This window comes from Eubalaena glacialis, chromosome 5 (assembly GCF_028564815.1).
Source record: "Eubalaena glacialis isolate mEubGla1 chromosome 5, mEubGla1.1.hap2.+ XY, whole genome shotgun sequence".
Classification (NCBI taxonomy): domain Eukaryota; kingdom Metazoa; phylum Chordata; class Mammalia; order Artiodactyla; family Balaenidae; genus Eubalaena; species Eubalaena glacialis.
The window spans coordinates 102537783-102555273 of NC_083720.1; the positions used below are offsets into that span (position 1 = coordinate 102537783).

A 17491-nucleotide genomic window follows, 5' to 3' on the forward strand; every position below is an offset into this window, starting at 1 on the left:
CTGAATCTATCAATTTAAAATTCCCTTTTTTTTTTTTTTGGTTTTTTAAAAATTTTTGTTGGAGTAGAGTTGATTTACAATGTTGTGTTAGTTTCAGGTGTACAGCAAAGTGAATCAGCTGTACATACACATAGAACCACTCTTTTTTTAGATTCTTTTCTGATACAGGCCATTACAGAGTACTGAGTAGAGTTCCCTGTGCTATACAGTAGGTCCTTATTAGTTATCTATTTTATATACAGTAGTGTGTATATGTCCTTTGGTTTTTGTCTTTGTTTTGCCTCTTTTAAGAGAGTTACCTAGTTTTCATATACAAAATAGAATCCTTAAGCATTTTGAAAATTTTGACTCCACTTTCTCTCAAACTTTGCCATTCTAGGTCAGAGTTTATATCTTTTTAGTCTGCATTTATGTGGCAGCATTGCCATTCTTCTTCATTGTTTCAGATGTCTTACCCTTTAGTGCTTCTTTTTTCATTATATTCTTGAATATAGTGATCAGACCTTTAAGTGACAGGCACATCTACAACATGATTTTCTGTAAGAGGAGGATACTGTGTTTTATTCTGTTTCCCTTCCCTTCCTGGTGATTGTCAGAACTTTATCTGCCTTTAATGGACTTGTCATTGTCCTCCGAGAAGAGTCTACAATGATCCCTGAGTTGTAGTGGATAGATACAAGCCCATCACTCTGCAAGCATAGTTTGGATTATTTTCTTCCTAAATGCATTGGCTCATTATCTTATCCTTGTCCTCTCTAAGATTCATATGTCAATTTTCTGTCCACTAAGACAGCTTCATGAGGTCCTCCTGCAGTTTATCCCCATCAGCTTGGAATTTTATTAATGAGAAGAGCTTAGGGTTATTGGCAAACTTGGTAATTTCATTGTGAACACTTCCTTTTCCACATCGTTTATAAAGATGTTACTAAGACTGGCCTCTGAGCTAATCCCTAACTTTAAGTGGTTGAATAGATCACAAAACTAAAACTAAATGTATGGAGAAGAATTAAACCCTATAATTGTTATTTCAGTGCAAGAGATGGTTTTGAATCTATGTGATTCAGAAGACAAATGAATTAAATCAACTCTATAGAAGGTGAAGCAATTGTTAAGGACACCCTTAACTATTCATAGTCAGACCCTGTGGGAAACTACTACCTTCTTTAACAAAAGACAAAGAAGGGAAGGTCTCCCCAGTGTGGATTGGATAATTCCTTACTCCTAAACCATCACCAGGACATAAGACATGGATGCTATTATCCCTTAACATTAAGAGCCAGTTGTGAACACCAAATCTTTTACTTAATATCCATGAGAATGACAGAAAATGGACTAAAACATTTCTACAAGATTTTATTTAACGCTGGAGGGCAACAACAACAACAAAAATACACAGAAAGAAATTGAATCTAGAGAATCTGGACTCTGAATTTTGAATTTTTTTTTCTGGTGCTTAAGTTGCTCATCCTATCCAGATTCTGGCTGGCTTTCTGAGAGATGTTCTCTTCAGCACCCACCACTCAATAACCTAAGCTTTCAAATTCAATTCCCTTTCAAATTCAGTTCTCTTTCCCTGTCAATAGCACCATTCAAGAGGGAATGTATAACCTATGAAGCCCTGACTTCACTCTTGTAAAGTAAATCACAACAGGATAATCATCATCTTGAAATCACAAGACAATCCCAACTTTTATAGCAGAGATACACACATACAGGAGTAAAGAGGAGCAATTTCCTTATCAGGACCAATTTGATGAACTGTCAATTATGTTATTTAAGAATTAATATCAATACACAATTATTACTTCAGTAACACATGTCATTAATTCAAAATCAGTGCAACATAAAGAAAATCTTGACTCGATCAATGGAGAGATAGACATAGATAAAGATATAGATATATCTGACTGCTCTGGAATTTGGAAGGACTCAAAGCAACTTAATTCCAACTGCTCTGGAATTTGGAAGGACTCAAAGCAAACAGTTGTTTAGCCATACCAGGTCAACAGTTAAGGTACTGATTGGTGGGATGAATTTAGCAATGGTTGCTCTCTTTGGAATATGTTCTGGGTAATACTTGAAGCAGAACCCTGTGCCACATCCCTTCAGTTCATCCTGGGTGTCAGCTGACACTGTGCTGGACAGATCCTGTGCCTGCTGCAAGTATCCCCAGCCCCCTCAAGTCCCTGCTGTATCACTCCACCTTTCTTCATTCTGCCTGCACAAGGGGCAGCCCAGAAGTTGGGGGGAGTTAATTCTCCCAAGGACAACCCTCAATCAACTGAGAAGGAGAGTCACTAGACAGATGACCTGGCCTCTTGGTCTCCCATCCTCTGGAGAAACAATTCTGAGTGCATTCTACTTGGTTCCTCAGAGGATTCCCAATAGAACTGAGCTCTAGTTACACAAAGCAGCAACCAACTCGGGAATACTGACACCCTTTGTAGACTCTCCCCGCTTCCCTGCCTCATTCTCCTAACTTCTAACCAGAACCCCTCCCCACCCCCAGTCAAATAAAGTAGCGGCACCCTTGTCTCGGTCTCTGCTTTAAGGGAACCCAAATTAGCACAGTATCTGTACATCAGATTTATCAAACACTTGTCATTGAGCAGTCCAGTTTAATACCTGGAAAAAAAGGCGATTTATTATGGTAACAATTAACAACGTTAACCACGGGCAGCATGAATGTTATTAACAAATTAAAGAAAAATAACTTTTGTCCATTAAGAATGTCCAAAAGAATGGATTTTGTAAGGAAATGAAATCATAGAATGACTAAAAGTATACCACAATTCTAACAAAGTTGTGAAATATATGCCTGATTTCTTAAAAAAATGCAAATCTAACTGTAGACGTAAGATTTGTGGAAGAGGAAGTACATTCACCTCAAGCAGTTACGTAACATTACATCTGTTGTCGTATGTAAGTTGCTCCGTACAAAAAGGAAAGTCTGTCGGGAAATTTCAAACTGTCTCTGATTTGAAGGTAGGACAATATTGGGGTGGGAATAATAGATAATACCCTTGTTTCCATAACCATATTTTGGACTAATTAGGAGGAAAACCAATAGGAATCAAGCAGCCAGAAGTCAAAATAGCACTTTATTTAGACTAGTTGACAGGCCAGGGGCTTTCCTTATGTTCACCCATTCAACCACAGGGGAAATTACCAGCACAGGTATCCCTGAGTGGAGAGGCCTGCTCTGTACAACTTACCCCAGGAGGAGTCAAACTGCTTGTGTGTGTGTGTGTGTGTTTCTGTACAGCAGGATCCCAAGAGAAAGGAGGGTTGAGAGGTAAACTATGCTTGCCTAGCTTCTCCTCCCAAACTCAACTATCAGATAAGTCACTCTTTCCTCTCTAAGGGAAGGGTAAGGGCACGGGCAGAAGGCATGAATGTCACACTAATTAAATACCTTCCACGTAGAATGAGACTTCAGGAATGGGGAGAAGGCAAAATATCCACACCCAACAGATTGGGAAGCTGTTTCTCTGGATCTGTCACTATCTGAAATATCATACAATCTCCTACAACCCTTGCCATTGCCTACTTCTTGTTTCTGTCAGAAAAAGAAACTATTTGATAAGGTGAATTTGAGCATAACATGGGAGATTACAATGTAATTACAGGCCACTATTAACTCAAGAATGAGTTATTCTGAGTTCTTTCATTTGAATTAGAGCTCCTGGGCAGCCAGAAATGCAAGGATCCCCAAGGATTAACCCTCAACCAAATGGGGACAGTCATTGGATAAAAGTTTTGGCTTCCTGTATTTTGGAGAGAAAAGTTTATGTATATTTTACATGATTCTGCAGAGGATCTCCAGTAGGATTGGGCCTTAGTCACCCAGCAATAACCAGTTCAATAATATACCCAATATCCAAGAAACTCATATTTGATTTTTGACCAACAGTTAATATTATCTAGTTTCAATAATGACCATTAAAAGATAATTCAGAAATTATCTTAGATATGAATCTGGGTTACAAAGAAATGAAAGTGTAACATTAAAAGTCATTAGAAGTCATTCTCATTTATAATGGGGGAAGAAAGCTAGATGAGTCGTAAACAGTTCATAGGTATTTAAAATTTTAGAAGTCTCTCAAAATTAATAGCCAATATTGATAGATCCTTTAGTGTCCAAGAAGCTTTATTGTATCAAGCAGAGTATTCCTAATGTCCAATTTATTTATCCAGTAAAATCATTAAACATGTAATAATCTTTCAGAAATAAAAATTAACATTTTTGTAAATTTCTATACTACTTACATAACTAATAAATCAACATTTTCCCAAACATCTGAACACTGACTATATTTATTCAAACTATTCTAAAACTCGACTTAAATCTACTAGTATTAGAATTTCTTAATATTACTATATTGCAATCTACTATATTAGAATCTCTTAATGCCTTAAGCTATATTAGAATCTATTAATGTCTTAGACAAAACACATGCACAAAGTAACAGTGATTTGAATTTATTACACTTACACTAAAACCAGCTAAATTTTTCCGGTATTTAAAATTCTTCCATTTTTTATTATTCTATTCTTATCCTAATGCATATTCTTCTTCCTCTTGTATATGGTTTACAGTGAGTTTAGCAAACATACCTCAGAAATCTCAACAGAAGGAAAGAGTTGTCTCTAGTCTAGGTAGTAAACTCTGGGTTGTCTACCAATAGATTCCTGATTGAGACATGGGACAAGGATGCACCTAAACTTCATTTCTCTGGCATTATCATTGTTGGTGTATTAATTATCTGTTGCCACATAACAAATTATTCTAAAACTTAGTGGCTTTCAACACCACCATTTATTACCACAGTTCCTGAGGGTCAGGAATCTGGGCATGGCTTGGCTGGTTCTGTGGCTCAGGGTCTCTCATAAGCCTGCAATCAAGGCATCATGCAGGGATACTGTTATCACAGAACTCAACCTCAATGAGGTCCCATGCCCATTCATTTGGCTGTTGGTAGAATTCAGTCTCTCCTGGCTGTCAGATCAAGGATCTCAGTTCTTCACTGACTGTTAGCTAGAAGTTACCCTCAGTCTCCTGCTACATGGGCTTCTCCATAGGGAAACTCACAACTGAGGCAGCTGGCCTCATCAGAGAAAGCAAGCCAATAAAGCCAGAAAGAGACAGTGATGATGTAAGTAAGTCTTTTCAAAACCTAATCCAGGAAGTGATATCCCGTCACGTTTGCTTTTTCTCTTCATTAGATGTGAGTGACTAGGCAAGGCCCTCACTCAAAGGAGGGGGATCACACAAGGATATAAATACTAGGAGGCAAGGATCATCCTAGAAGGCTACCTACAACAATTGGAAAGGTATTTATATCTTAGCTGTATCACTATAATTAGTAGAGCCATCTAAAAGTCTCATCACCCAGCTAAAGAGTAAATTATGTGAAGGTAAATCTCCTTTGTAGAACATTTGGCTTATCTGTCATCTCAGTATACACAGGTGAAGCCTCTTTCTACTTGGTTATTTTGTATGACTTCTGGTTATACATCAGTATTATGGTTAAACACCAGGACTGATCATTTGTTTTACTTACTGTTCTCTGTATTCACTCTCTCTATTTACTCAGAGAGAAAGAAACAACTATAATTTGTAAAATTCATATGCATAATAAAAGGAACAAAGCTTTTCTCTACTTATTAAAATAATTTTTTAAAAACCCTATTCTGCTATATTCTCATCCTTTTTATGTTTTCAAGATTTTCACAGTTATAACTTTTTGGCATGTCATTATGAATTCATAGGCTTTCACACATTCAATTTATGTCAATTAATAATAATTATTACTGTGTTTAAAGCTCAAATTTTCATAACTTGAACTTCATTAGTTTCTTTATCCTTTTACTCTTCATCCCATGACATTCTTAAAAATATTTTTACTCTCTAACAAAAACTATATGCTTTAGACCTGCTGTTTCTAATCCTTTTCCTGCTTTAAGACATTGAAACAGCCACTGTCAAAGGAGTTATGATTCCGTCAGTGGCAAAGAGTGTCAGAAACAAAATTCTAAGCATGAGAAGTACATACATTTGTGCTGTTGTAGGAAAGAGTGCTAATACTGTTATTAAATTTTAAAGAAAGATATGGAAAAAAGTTTTCCTTTTTAGAGTCAAGTTTCAAATTTATTTTTCTAACTTAACATCATTTTTAACATTACTTTGTGTTATTTCACTTTTTATAAATGAGGTTTTGCAAACCACTAAGAACTCTCACTAAATGAAAGGCAACCAGGTAGGTAAACCTCACCTGTTTCCTAAAAAAGGACATGAATATGTTCCTGATTTAGCCTAAGCAACCAAGTCTGCAGAATTGTAGAAATTCAAACTCATTTCTGGTCATTAAACACTGTTGAGCAATCTTTATGTGTACCTTCTCTGTTTCTGATAGTTCTGAGCATTCCATTTTTTCTCTGTGATTTAGCAGCTTCTTGGTGATCTATTGCGCAAAGACTTTGCACTCTAAACCTTTTCCTGTTTAAAAATTCTTTTAAGTGAAGAAGGAAGTCTATATGGAACTTCTCCAACCCCACAAATCATTGCTGGCATTGCAGAGCACATCCACCGTCTCCAGCCCTTCTCCTAAATATAGATGGATATACCACTTTCTGTAATTTCTACCACCTCCTTTACCATCATCCTGCTCCTCATTCTACACTTTAAAAGATGTACATTGTTATATGAACAGAAGCTAGAACAAAATACATGTGCATTTTCAGACATGTATGAGTGTGCATGTTTGTATGTAATGTTTTTTATATACTTTCTGGGGCAAACATTGCTGTTTGGCTGAGTCAATATCCACTTCTATTGCCTTTCTCTCTTACTGTTTCCCATTATAGTGGGTAGGAAAATAAACACTCAATGAATAGTCATCAGTACAATTAGGCCATGTGACACAATTCTGGGCAATGAGATGGGAGTTGTTAAATCTGCATGAAATTGGATCTTTGTCTTAGAATTCTCTTCTGGAGGAACTCAAACTAAGACTAAGCAATGAGATGGTGGTAAGTCCAACAGTACTGTAACAACACAATTAGAGTCACAGCTATGGTGAATTGGGATGGGATTCATGTGGAAGAGGAGCACTGGCTTATGCAACATCTCTGGGTTTTGAGAGGTAAAGGGACGGTGGTAATGATAATACCTGTGGACTTGTGTGTTGCTGTGTCATCAAGGTGATGAAGGAAGAAAATCACAGTCATACCAGGGGGCTCTCAACTCAAAACAGTGTGAAAGCCACTGGTCTGTTATGGCAGTATTTAAAGAGACTCTCCTCAGACTTCCCTGGTGGTCCAGTAGCTAAGACTCCACGCTCCCAATGCAGGGAGCCCAGATTCGATCCCTGGTCAGGGAACTAGATCCCGCATGCCGCAACTAAAAGTCAACATGCCTCAACTAAAGATCCCCCATGCTGCAACTAAAAGATCCTGTGGGCCACAACTAAGACCCAGTGCAGACAAATAAATAAATAAATATTAAAAAAAGAGAGAGAGAGAGAGAGACTCTCCTCTTAAGCAGCCAGAAGGCAGACTGTGCTGAAAATCAGGCTATGGATCTTATTAGGAAAGTAGCCATTACAAATAAAAGCTGAATTTACAATCCCCTGGCAAGTCCCTGTGCTAAATGTGTTGCCCTGATAGGGAAGAAGGGGACTTAAAATCTGGAACAAGAACATCCTGGTTTATACACATAAGAATTTTGAACCACTGAATTCTCTAAAACTTGGTAGCAAAAGCAACTCTCTCCTCCTTGTTAGAGGATCACAACCTCTCCTTGCCTGGAGACTATGAAGAGTCCTTACCTAAGGCAGATGTCTCACAAGACGGTGTCTACATTCCTCAAGATCTGCCCCCACTGCTGCTCACTGCTTTTAGATGAGTGGTTCTCAAATTTCAACATGCAACAGTATCACCTGGAGTACTTGTTAAATCACAGATTATTGAGCTACCATCCCCCAGAGTTTCTGATTCAGTAGGTCTGGAATGGGACTTGGGAGTTTGTATTGCTAACAAATTCCTAGGTGATGCTAATGCTGCTGGTCTGGACACCACACTCTCAGAACCACTATTTTAGAACAATAATCAGGAACAACTTTCAGTCCAGCTTAAATTAGGGAAGTACTGTCTCTGCTGGAAAGAAAGAGGTTATTTACCAAAAAAGCCACAGAACCTGAATAATTCGTTACCATAGGAACCAAGAAAACATGCCCAAGAATGGATCTGAGAGTATAGGATATAAAGCAGATATAAAGCAGCTTTGAGTCTTGAGTTTTGATCTACAGTCACTCTCTCATGACTCAGGACACTGGGAACAAAGATGCGTTGAGCCAATCCTAGAATGTTGCTGGGATAGCTCTTTGAAATGTGGAGATGATGGTGGCCTATAGTAAATGAAATAGAATTGCCTTGGCAAAGTATTTATGATGGAGGCAAAAGGCTCAGAGAAATGAACATGTTACAATGGATTTTTTATGTATGACCAGAGATCATCAGCTATGTTCCTCAGGAGGGCCCAAAGGATACTCCCGTTGTTAATGCAATGAGGAAGTCACCAGCGTCATTGAGTAGAATGGCTATCCTTTTTTAGTCACTGGGTTCTCTACTTTCAATGGGGAAGACAGAATTCCAAAATAGGAGAGGCCAGGTGGTAGCACTTAACTTCCTGAAGTAAGATGGACATAGGCAGCAAAGATGGGATGACAGTGAGGGGACCTTTCCCATGGAGACCATATGGCAACAGCTAGTAGACCTTGGAGTTCCAAGAGACAAACTTGACAGGGTATTGCTTCACCTGTATAACCGAAAAAGATCAAGAGCAAGAAAGCAGAAGATTGGTGTCAGTTACTACAATTAAATGCCATGATGCTTCATCCAGTTCCAAGATCTCGGCCAGTTCTCAGACCCAGAGGCCATTGATCAAAAGGGAATTCAATCTCCTTGAGGAAGGACCTTCACACTACAAGTATATACAATAGTGATCCCCTTTACACTTCCCCAGAGTGACCTATAACAACTTACGAGAAATTTTACACATAAAAAGTAGAATACCCAAATATTTACACGGCTGTTGGATACAAAGACTGAGATAATACTAGTACAATGTAAACATTTTAAAATGAAAGAAGTAAATACGTGATCACTGGATCCCCTATCCTACCCTATACAGCATCAGCCAGAAAGCTGCAAGCCTGATAGACCATCGGAATGACCTCTTAAAGGTAAAGCCAATTGCTAACTAGGGTTGACACCTTGCAACGCTAGGTGCTGTCCTTCAGGATGGGCTATATACTTTGAAACAATGGCCATTATATGGTGCTGAATTCACTACCAAAAAGTGAAGTAGGAATGGCCTCTCACACCATTATTCCTAGTGACTCATTTGAGGGAAGCTGTGCTGCCCATTCCACACTTTTAAACTCTATAGAACTAGATGCCTCATTCCCTGGGTGGGGGAGGGGAGGGCGAATCCTTCTACCAGGAGATATGGTTAAGTTTTTCTATAAACTTAAAGCTGCAGCTGCCACCTATGTTGTTTCAGACAGAGAAAAGTTACTATACTACCTGATTATCATTATCAATCACTGTATTGGTTGACATCAACCAATATAGTGATTGATAATGAAAATCAGGTAGTATAGTAACTTTTACTATTGGGGGTTTTAGTATTGTTTTGTGTTTTTTTTTAAGCTGTGACCAGCCACAAATTTGAAGAATCAGTGAGAGAAGCGAGTAAACTCATCATGGGTCATGAGTGTATCTAAGTGGTGTCAGGAGTAGACTGAAGCAGATGCTGTTGATGCCTCAGCCATATCCCCTAGCCCTTACCATCTGTGCATGCCAGCCTGACTTCCAACTACAGCACCTTCATCTCTTTGCCTGATGGCTTTCTCTGGCCATCAAAGCCTGCTCTGCCTCCACACACAGCAGACAGAGATCTTGAAAATGAATACCCCATAAGATCAACCCTCAGTTAATGACCAGTGGACGTGGTATATAAGTATTCCAACTCCCCGCTACCTTGGAACAGATAACTCTGAGGCTTATGTTCTACTCTGTTTCAAATCACATCTTAAGTTGCTTAATAATGCACTCTTTATTGGTTTTATTCCCTTCCTGGTCTCACTTCCTTAATTCCCTACCAGCGTTTCCATAGATCCTCTCCCAAATATGTGCACTCAAATATTTGTTTCTAGTGCTGCTTCTGGGGAGGAATGCATATTAAGATATACTAGTAAACAGAACGGGAAGTAAAAAGTTTCTTCCTGGGACTTCCCTGGTGGTCCAGCGGGTAAGATTCTGCGCTCCCAATGCAGGGGGCCCGGGTTCGATCCCTGGTCGGGAAACTAGATCCCGCATGCATGCCGCAAATAAGAGTTTGCATGTCGCAACTAAGAAGCCCACATGCCGCCTTGAAGATACTGCATGACGCAACTAAGACCCGGCACAGCCTAAATAAATAAATAAATTTTTTTAAAAATTTATTTTAAAAAAAGTTTCTTCCCTTTTTCATTTGGAATTCTGGCACATCATCACCTAATTTGCCCATCATCAACACAGGATATCTGGTAGAGATTAGAAACTGATGTGACACTTAGGCACAAAAAAAGGGGCAAGAAATAGTACCTTTTGAGTCTTCCTCTGTGAATCTTGTCAGACATTTAGAAATTCTGATGTGATGTAACTGAGTTGAGGCCCAGAAGACCTACTAGGGTGAGATGAGAAATGAGGTGACATCATTGTTGAGGCTGCTGAGGACCAGCAATGCCACCAAGAGCTCAGGTGGAGGCATTTCTTTAAGTGGAAGATCACAGTGCCTTGGCCACACCAAGAGTCTAGACAACAAGTTTCACTAGCCTCAGACTTCTGCAAGTGATTCCATAAGGGTCCCTATGATGAGGAGGGACAAAGGGTGTTGCCCAGAACCCAGGGAGAACACAATCTTTTGTCCCATGACCATAAGGACACATAAGCCCTCTTGAATCCAGATATCTTTCAAGTAGGATAGGAGAGGAGGAGTCATAGAAAGCTGAACTTTGGACTGTCTGAGGAGTTATATAACATGGTGCTGCTTAAAACCAAGAGACTGAGATCATTTTAACTGACAAGTTTAAATGCTGCCATGGCACAATCCACACTATCCAGCTAAGGGGGGCTCAAGAGGACGATTTTTATGCTAATGGCACCCCCGGTATATAGATTTAATGTCTTCAAAGAATAACTGAATTCACACTTTCCTTCGTTTATTCATTTTTTTAAAAATTTTATTTATTTATTTATTTATTTATTTATTTTTGGCTGCGTTGGGTCTTTGTTGCTGCGCGTGGGCTTTCTCTAGTTGCAGCAAGTGGGGGCTACTCTTCATTGCAGTGCGCGGGCTTCTCATTGTGGTAGCTTCTCTCGTTGCAGAGCATGGGCTCTAGGCATGCGGGCTTCAGTACCTGTGGCACGTGGGCTCAGTAGCTGTGGCTCACGGGCTTAGTTGTTCCATGGCATGTGGGACCTTCCCAGACCAGGGATCGAACTCATGTCCCCTGCATTGGCAGGTGGATTCTTAACCACTGTGCCACCCGGGAAGTCCCTCCTTTATTTATTAAGGGGAAAATGCTTTTGATATATATATGTTTTAAATATAATAATATAATACCCTGGAGCACATCAAGAAGTATATGAATACACTTACACTTTCCAGAGATGTAAAGAGAGAGAAAGGCAAGTGCATCAGCACAGCAGGCTGCACAAACAGGAGAGTCCTTGGATGCAGCCAGTCGCACCCACCTGACACCAAGAAAAAGGTGAGGCTGTGTATTAAAGGATGCTGGGCCTTGGGGAATCTGAAAGAGCCAACGGGGCAAAAGGCAATTAACAACTGTCCCCGTCCCTTCTTCTCTCTGGAAATTTCTCCCCTCACTTCTCATGTCCTTGTCCTATGTCTTCTCTTAACAATTTGCAATTCAACCACTCTGAACCAAAATGCCATTAAGAAAGATAACCTCACACAAAGGGAAGCTTTAGACACCTTAGACCTGAAGAAGTTCATTCAGATGAAGAAATATTGTGTTTGTTTTTTAAACTCTGTGAAATGGATCCTAACACAGAAATTGAAAAAAAGAGAACTGTGGGGATTTCCGAGGTTAACTTGTCCACACAAGTGTTAGCCTGAGCTTCAAACCCACATCAGGATTAATCAAGATGCCTTAAATCATGACTTTATAGTGCACTTTGTAAATTGCCATATAAACAAGAGTACTATCATTGGAAATCTAAAACAGAAAAGGCAATACAACATATAAAATTTCTTTTACAGACTCGTTCTGATAATTAGTATGGGAAAAAGAAAAAGTGAGGATTAGGCCTTCCATATGGCTGGGAAGTAGGAGAGATGTTGATGATGAGGGAATCGGGGGCATCACTAACGCCTCTAATCAAGGAAAGCAGCAAAGTGAAGTAATTAAAGCCCAGTTTTGATACAAGATGGGCTTGGATTTTAATCCCAGATCTGCCACCTGCTACCTGTGCAATATTGAGCAATTTATTTAACCTTTCTGAGAATTAACTGAATGTTGTACAGATTAACTGAGATCATATAAAGTTTCAGGAACATCATAGATGCCCAATAACTATTACTCTTCCCACCCATTCACACCCACTCCCCACATCTAGGACAGGGAGGGAGTGGAGTCTTGGGTAAATGAGACTGAATATACAGAGGAAGAAAGCAAAGTTCCAGAGAAAAGTGCAGAAATAAGAGGGAAAAACATAATACTTTATGGAAGGCTCCTTGATTTTCTAGCACAGGCATTATAATAAATTGAAATTTTTATGTCTAGTGTGAGCAGCCAAGTTTTCATGTCATTATGACACCTACTAGATCATCTCCAGTCTCCTCGAAATCCTCTGAAACCCATCTGAGTTCAGTGTCCTAACTGGGGAAAATGTTAAAATGATGATTCCAAGGCCCCAGGCCCAGAGGTTTTGATTCAAAATATTCTTCTGCATTTTCACAAAAGAGGCTAATATTTTGAGATAACAACTGAGGTTTCTCTCTGCATTTTTCACCCCATTACTAAATTTTCTTGTTGCTCTTCTCCTATTCAGTCAGAAGCAGCATTACCTCAGGACAAAAAAAATAATAAAAACAAGAATCTAATTACTATTTTTCAAAAGAAATTTTAATTCCACAGAGCCTATGACTTTGAAAGGGGGAAAAAAGGCTTATGGTGAATGGCAAAATTCAAGGATCATACCATAGACAATGGATATGGGGAAGAGTCAGATAACACCCCATTTTCCCACCCACCCTGAGCCCAAGAAAAGATGGAGCTTACCCAACTAGAGGAAAAGGAACCCTGAAGACAGAGAATAGAATTAGGTGTGAACATGAAATTCCTGGTCAGCAAAGATCAAGGATCTTGAAGGACAATTTAGACCAAACCTCTGATGCCATGAAACCATTAAAAAATAACTATGGAACTTAGATACAATCTCAGAAAAAGGGGGTAGAGCCGAACTCTAAATTTGAATAAATTTAAACTTACAATGACAGAATAATCCATGAATTCCTGGGTTTAATTGAATGTCAGTAGATTTATGTTTCTGTCATCATTGGAAACATTGGCTCTAGACAGAAATTAGATTCAGTTATATGAAAATCTTATAAAAGTTAAACTTTCCCACATATTTTGAAAATTGTACTCCTACTGCAGTTTAAAAAGCTACCTAAGTTCTTCTGATTCAGGTGGCCTGCAAATCACAGAAATACTGTGAACTCTACTGAGTAAGTCTAGGTCCTCCTCTATACAGATCTTTGGCCTCTCTTGTAAAATGGTACCTTAAGGTAAGGATTTAATGAGACAATACATGTTACTTGGTGTATAATAAGTTACTGATAACTACTAACTTTTTAGCAGAGAAACATTTCTTACTACCTCCTGATATTTTCTTCTATACTGAGAGACCTTAATTAGTGTAACTGCTGGTGTTTTTTACACAACTTTAACTGCCCCAGGAAGTGGAATGACTTATCGGTTTGATAGATTTGGGAAGAATGAACTGGAACATCATTAGCTCAGCTCCTTCCTGCTTCTTCCTGGGAACCTGTTGCCAGTGGTCCTCTACTGGGAACATGCTACCTATTACTCCTTCAGAGACAGACTCTGTCCTATAGTGAAGCCTCCCCACCCCCGCCCCCAGGTCCAGCATTATCTGTACCTGTGCAATTCTACTAACCCTGGGCTCAGTTAGCAGGCTCATTTAGCTTTCACATGATTTAACTTACCTTCTCTGGGCAACAAGGATCTATTGTGGCCTACTGCATTCCTTCGTATTATATATCAGTTTATTTGAAAATTGAATATTGAAGAAGACTGCTATTTAGTAAGTTCCTAAAGAATCCCAGCACTTATTTCAAATGGGATAAGTAAGAGCCATACAATTTATCCCAAAAGTCTTGGTTTTTACATTCTTTGACCCAGAAATTTCATCTAAAATAATTTAAACAAATGTAGAAATATATATGCATAATAATTTTCATAATATTTATGCATAAGAATTTTTATGATTGGAAAAATGTAAATATCCAACAACAGGCAGCTAGTTAAATTATGGTACCCATAATTTCCGGGAGGGGAGGCGAAGGGCAGGACAGGCATTTAGAAAGTTTCTTCCCCTCTTTGACCGAGTATTAGTTGAAAGAAGTGCACCCGAAGTTGTAACCAAAGGAGGCATTATGCTTCCAGAAAAATCGCAAGGAAAAGTATTGCAAGCAACGGTAGTAGCTGTTGGATCGGTCTCTAAAGGAAAGGGTGGAGAGATTCAACCAGTTAGTGTGAAAGTTGGAGATAAAGCTCTTCTCCCAGAATATGGAGGCACCAAAGTAGTTCTAGATGACAAGGATTATTTCTTATTTAGAGATGGTGACATTCTTGGAAAATATGTCGACTAAAATAAGTCACTACTGAAATGGCATCACGTGAAGCTGCCCGTTCCCCCAATGGCATCACGTGAAGCTGCCACTGAAGTTCTGAAATCTTTCATCCTGTAAATAATTTCCGTGTTTCTTTTATAATAAAGTAATGATATCCAAACTAAAAAAAAAAAAAAAAAATTATGGTACCCATAAAATGGAATGCTACGCATACATTAAATATAATATTGTAGACTTCAAATTCTTATGAGATGAAATAACAGAGACCAGATTTACTTTCCCCATTTTAACAACTAGAAACATGGATAAATATATGAAGACACAATTTTCAGACATGGGACAGCAAGCAGCATAGCACTGTGAAGCCTGAGAGATCAGAAACAAACAAGCTGAGCCCTACATTTTCACCCGCTTACCGCTCGGAGACAGTTTCCAGCCCACGGAACAGGAAGGAAGAACTCACACAAAGATCATCAGTATTGCCTCGTTGAGAAGACAGAGATAGCATTCAAAGTCGTGAAAAAGAGGGAGCTCTATATAGAAAGAGCTCTGTAGCTCTGCAGAGGGATTCCACTGAGCCTTTAGCTGAGTACTGGTCTGCACATAGTCAAGAAAAAAATATGCAAGGTCAGGGGGAAAATACCAAAGAGGAATAGACAACAATTCTGGAGCTCACACAAGGCTTGAAATAGTTTGTCTTCCCATCAGAGTGGGACGATCTCATAATACATGGTCATCAGATGGAATTCTTAGAAGGGCATTGTCTTAGTAATGGAGTTAAATTAGTCTCAGACTAAAGCGTTCTCTATACTGATAAACAAAGGTTAACCCTTGAAAAAGTACAATTGATTAACTATGGACCTGAACAAAATCTAACATTACTTAAAAGAATAATCAAAATCTATCAACCAACAACATAAATTCACAATGCCAGGTACCTGATCACAAATTGCAAGACATGCACATAAACAAGAAAATATGACTCATAATGAGAATAAAAATCAAAGTATAGAGAAACACAGAAAAATTACATAAATGATGAAACTAGCAGACAGGAATATTAGAACAGTTAATATAAATAAGCTCTCTATATTTAAGAAGGTAACAGAAAACATGATCATGATGAGGAAATAAATGGGAGTTACATAAAAAATTGTACATATAGAGATGTAAAATACTATATCTGAAAAGGAAAAAAAAAGACATGGAATGGGGTCAACAGCAAATTAGACATTGGAGAAGAAAATATCAGTAAATTTGAAGACATAAAAATATTAACTTTCCAAAGTGAAAGACAAAAGGAAAAAAAATATGGAAAAATAAGTGGGCAGAGCATCAGTAATCTAGTCAAACTTACAAATGATTAGAACCCCAAAAGGCGAGAATAAAGTAGTGACAGAACACAATATTTGAAAAAATAATGGATAAAAATTTTCCAAATGTGATTAAAGTACTAAACTCACAAATCTAACTCAATGAATCCCAAGCAGGAGAAACTTGAAGAAAAACATGCAAAGGCACATAATAATCAAACTGCTGAAATGATCAATTCAATAAATGCAAAAAAAGAATGGTTTATTAAATTCAATATCCACTTGTGATAGAACTCTCCATAAACTGTAGATAGAAATGAATTTCTTCAACCTAAAAGATAATCTCTAAAAAAATCTATCACCAATAGAATACTCAGTGATGAATGACTGGCTACTTTACCTGTAATTTTGGAATAAGGCAAGGATGATCACCCTCAGCACTTTTATTCAACATTTCTCTGAAAATCCTAGCCAGTGAAACAAGGCAAAATAATAATAATAATAATTTTAAAAGTCACTCATGTTGGGAAAAACAGAAATTTAAAAAAATTCTTTTTTTCATAAAGGGTACATGGTCTATGTAGAAAATCCTAAGGAATCTACAAAATCTACTAGTTCTAGTAGAAGGAATCTACTAGTTCTAGTAAGTGAGCTAAGCAAAATCACAGGATAAAAGGTTAATCTACAAATATCCATTTTATTTCTATATTTTAGCAATACCCATTTGGAAATTAGGCATTTGTCAATTTTTAAAAGTTTTGCAACTTCTTTTTTCCTTCTAAATAAGTATTCAGTACTGCACTTAATTTTCTATTCATCATTTTGTATTCTTGTTCCTTTTTATAAATAAATTTTCTTTTTTTTTTTTTAAATTTATGGCTGTGTTGGGTCTTCGTTGCTGCGTGGGGACTTTAGTTGCGTCGAGCAGGGGCTACTCTTCGTTGCAGTGTGCGGGCTTCTCACTGAAGTGGCTTCTCTTGTTGCAGAGCACGGGTTCTAGGCGCACGGGCTTCAGTAGTTGTGGCACGCAGGCTCAGTAGTTGTGGCTCGTGGGCTCTAGAGTGCAGGCTCAGTAATTGTGGTGCACGGGCTTAGTTGCTCCAAGGCACGTGGGATCTTCCCGGACCAGGGCTCGAACCTGCATCCCCTGCATTGGCAGGTGGATTATTAACCACTGTGCCACCAGGGAAGTCCCTGTATTCTCGTTCTTAATGAAATTCTCCCAAAT

The 17491-nt window shown here is 38.4% G+C and overlaps 1 protein-coding gene across 1 annotated transcript; it reads left to right on the forward strand.

Moving 5' to 3' along the window:
• Positions 1–5066: 5066 nt before the first annotated feature.
• On the forward strand, positions 5067–15096 carry LOC133091825 (10 kDa heat shock protein, mitochondrial-like). The gene is made up of 2 exons (XM_061191026.1): positions 5067–5156; positions 14651–15096. The coding sequence occupies exons 1-2, from the start codon at positions 5067–5069 to the stop codon at positions 14966–14968; spliced, it is 408 nt and encodes a 135-aa protein (XP_061047009.1). The 3' UTR covers positions 14969–15096.
• Positions 15097–17491: the final 2395 nt, after the last annotated feature.

What these genes read in the sequence shown, in the direction of transcription:
- LOC133091825 (XM_061191026.1), top strand. Translation starts at nt 5,067, where the DNA reads ATGGGCTTCTCCATAGGGAAACTCACAACTGAGGCAGCTGGCCTCATC. An exon ending in CAGAAAGAGACAGTGATGAT is followed by an intron (nt 5,157 to 14,650) that starts GTAAGTAAGTCT and finishes AATTTCCGGGAG; the next exon opens with GGGAGGCGAAGGGCAGGACA.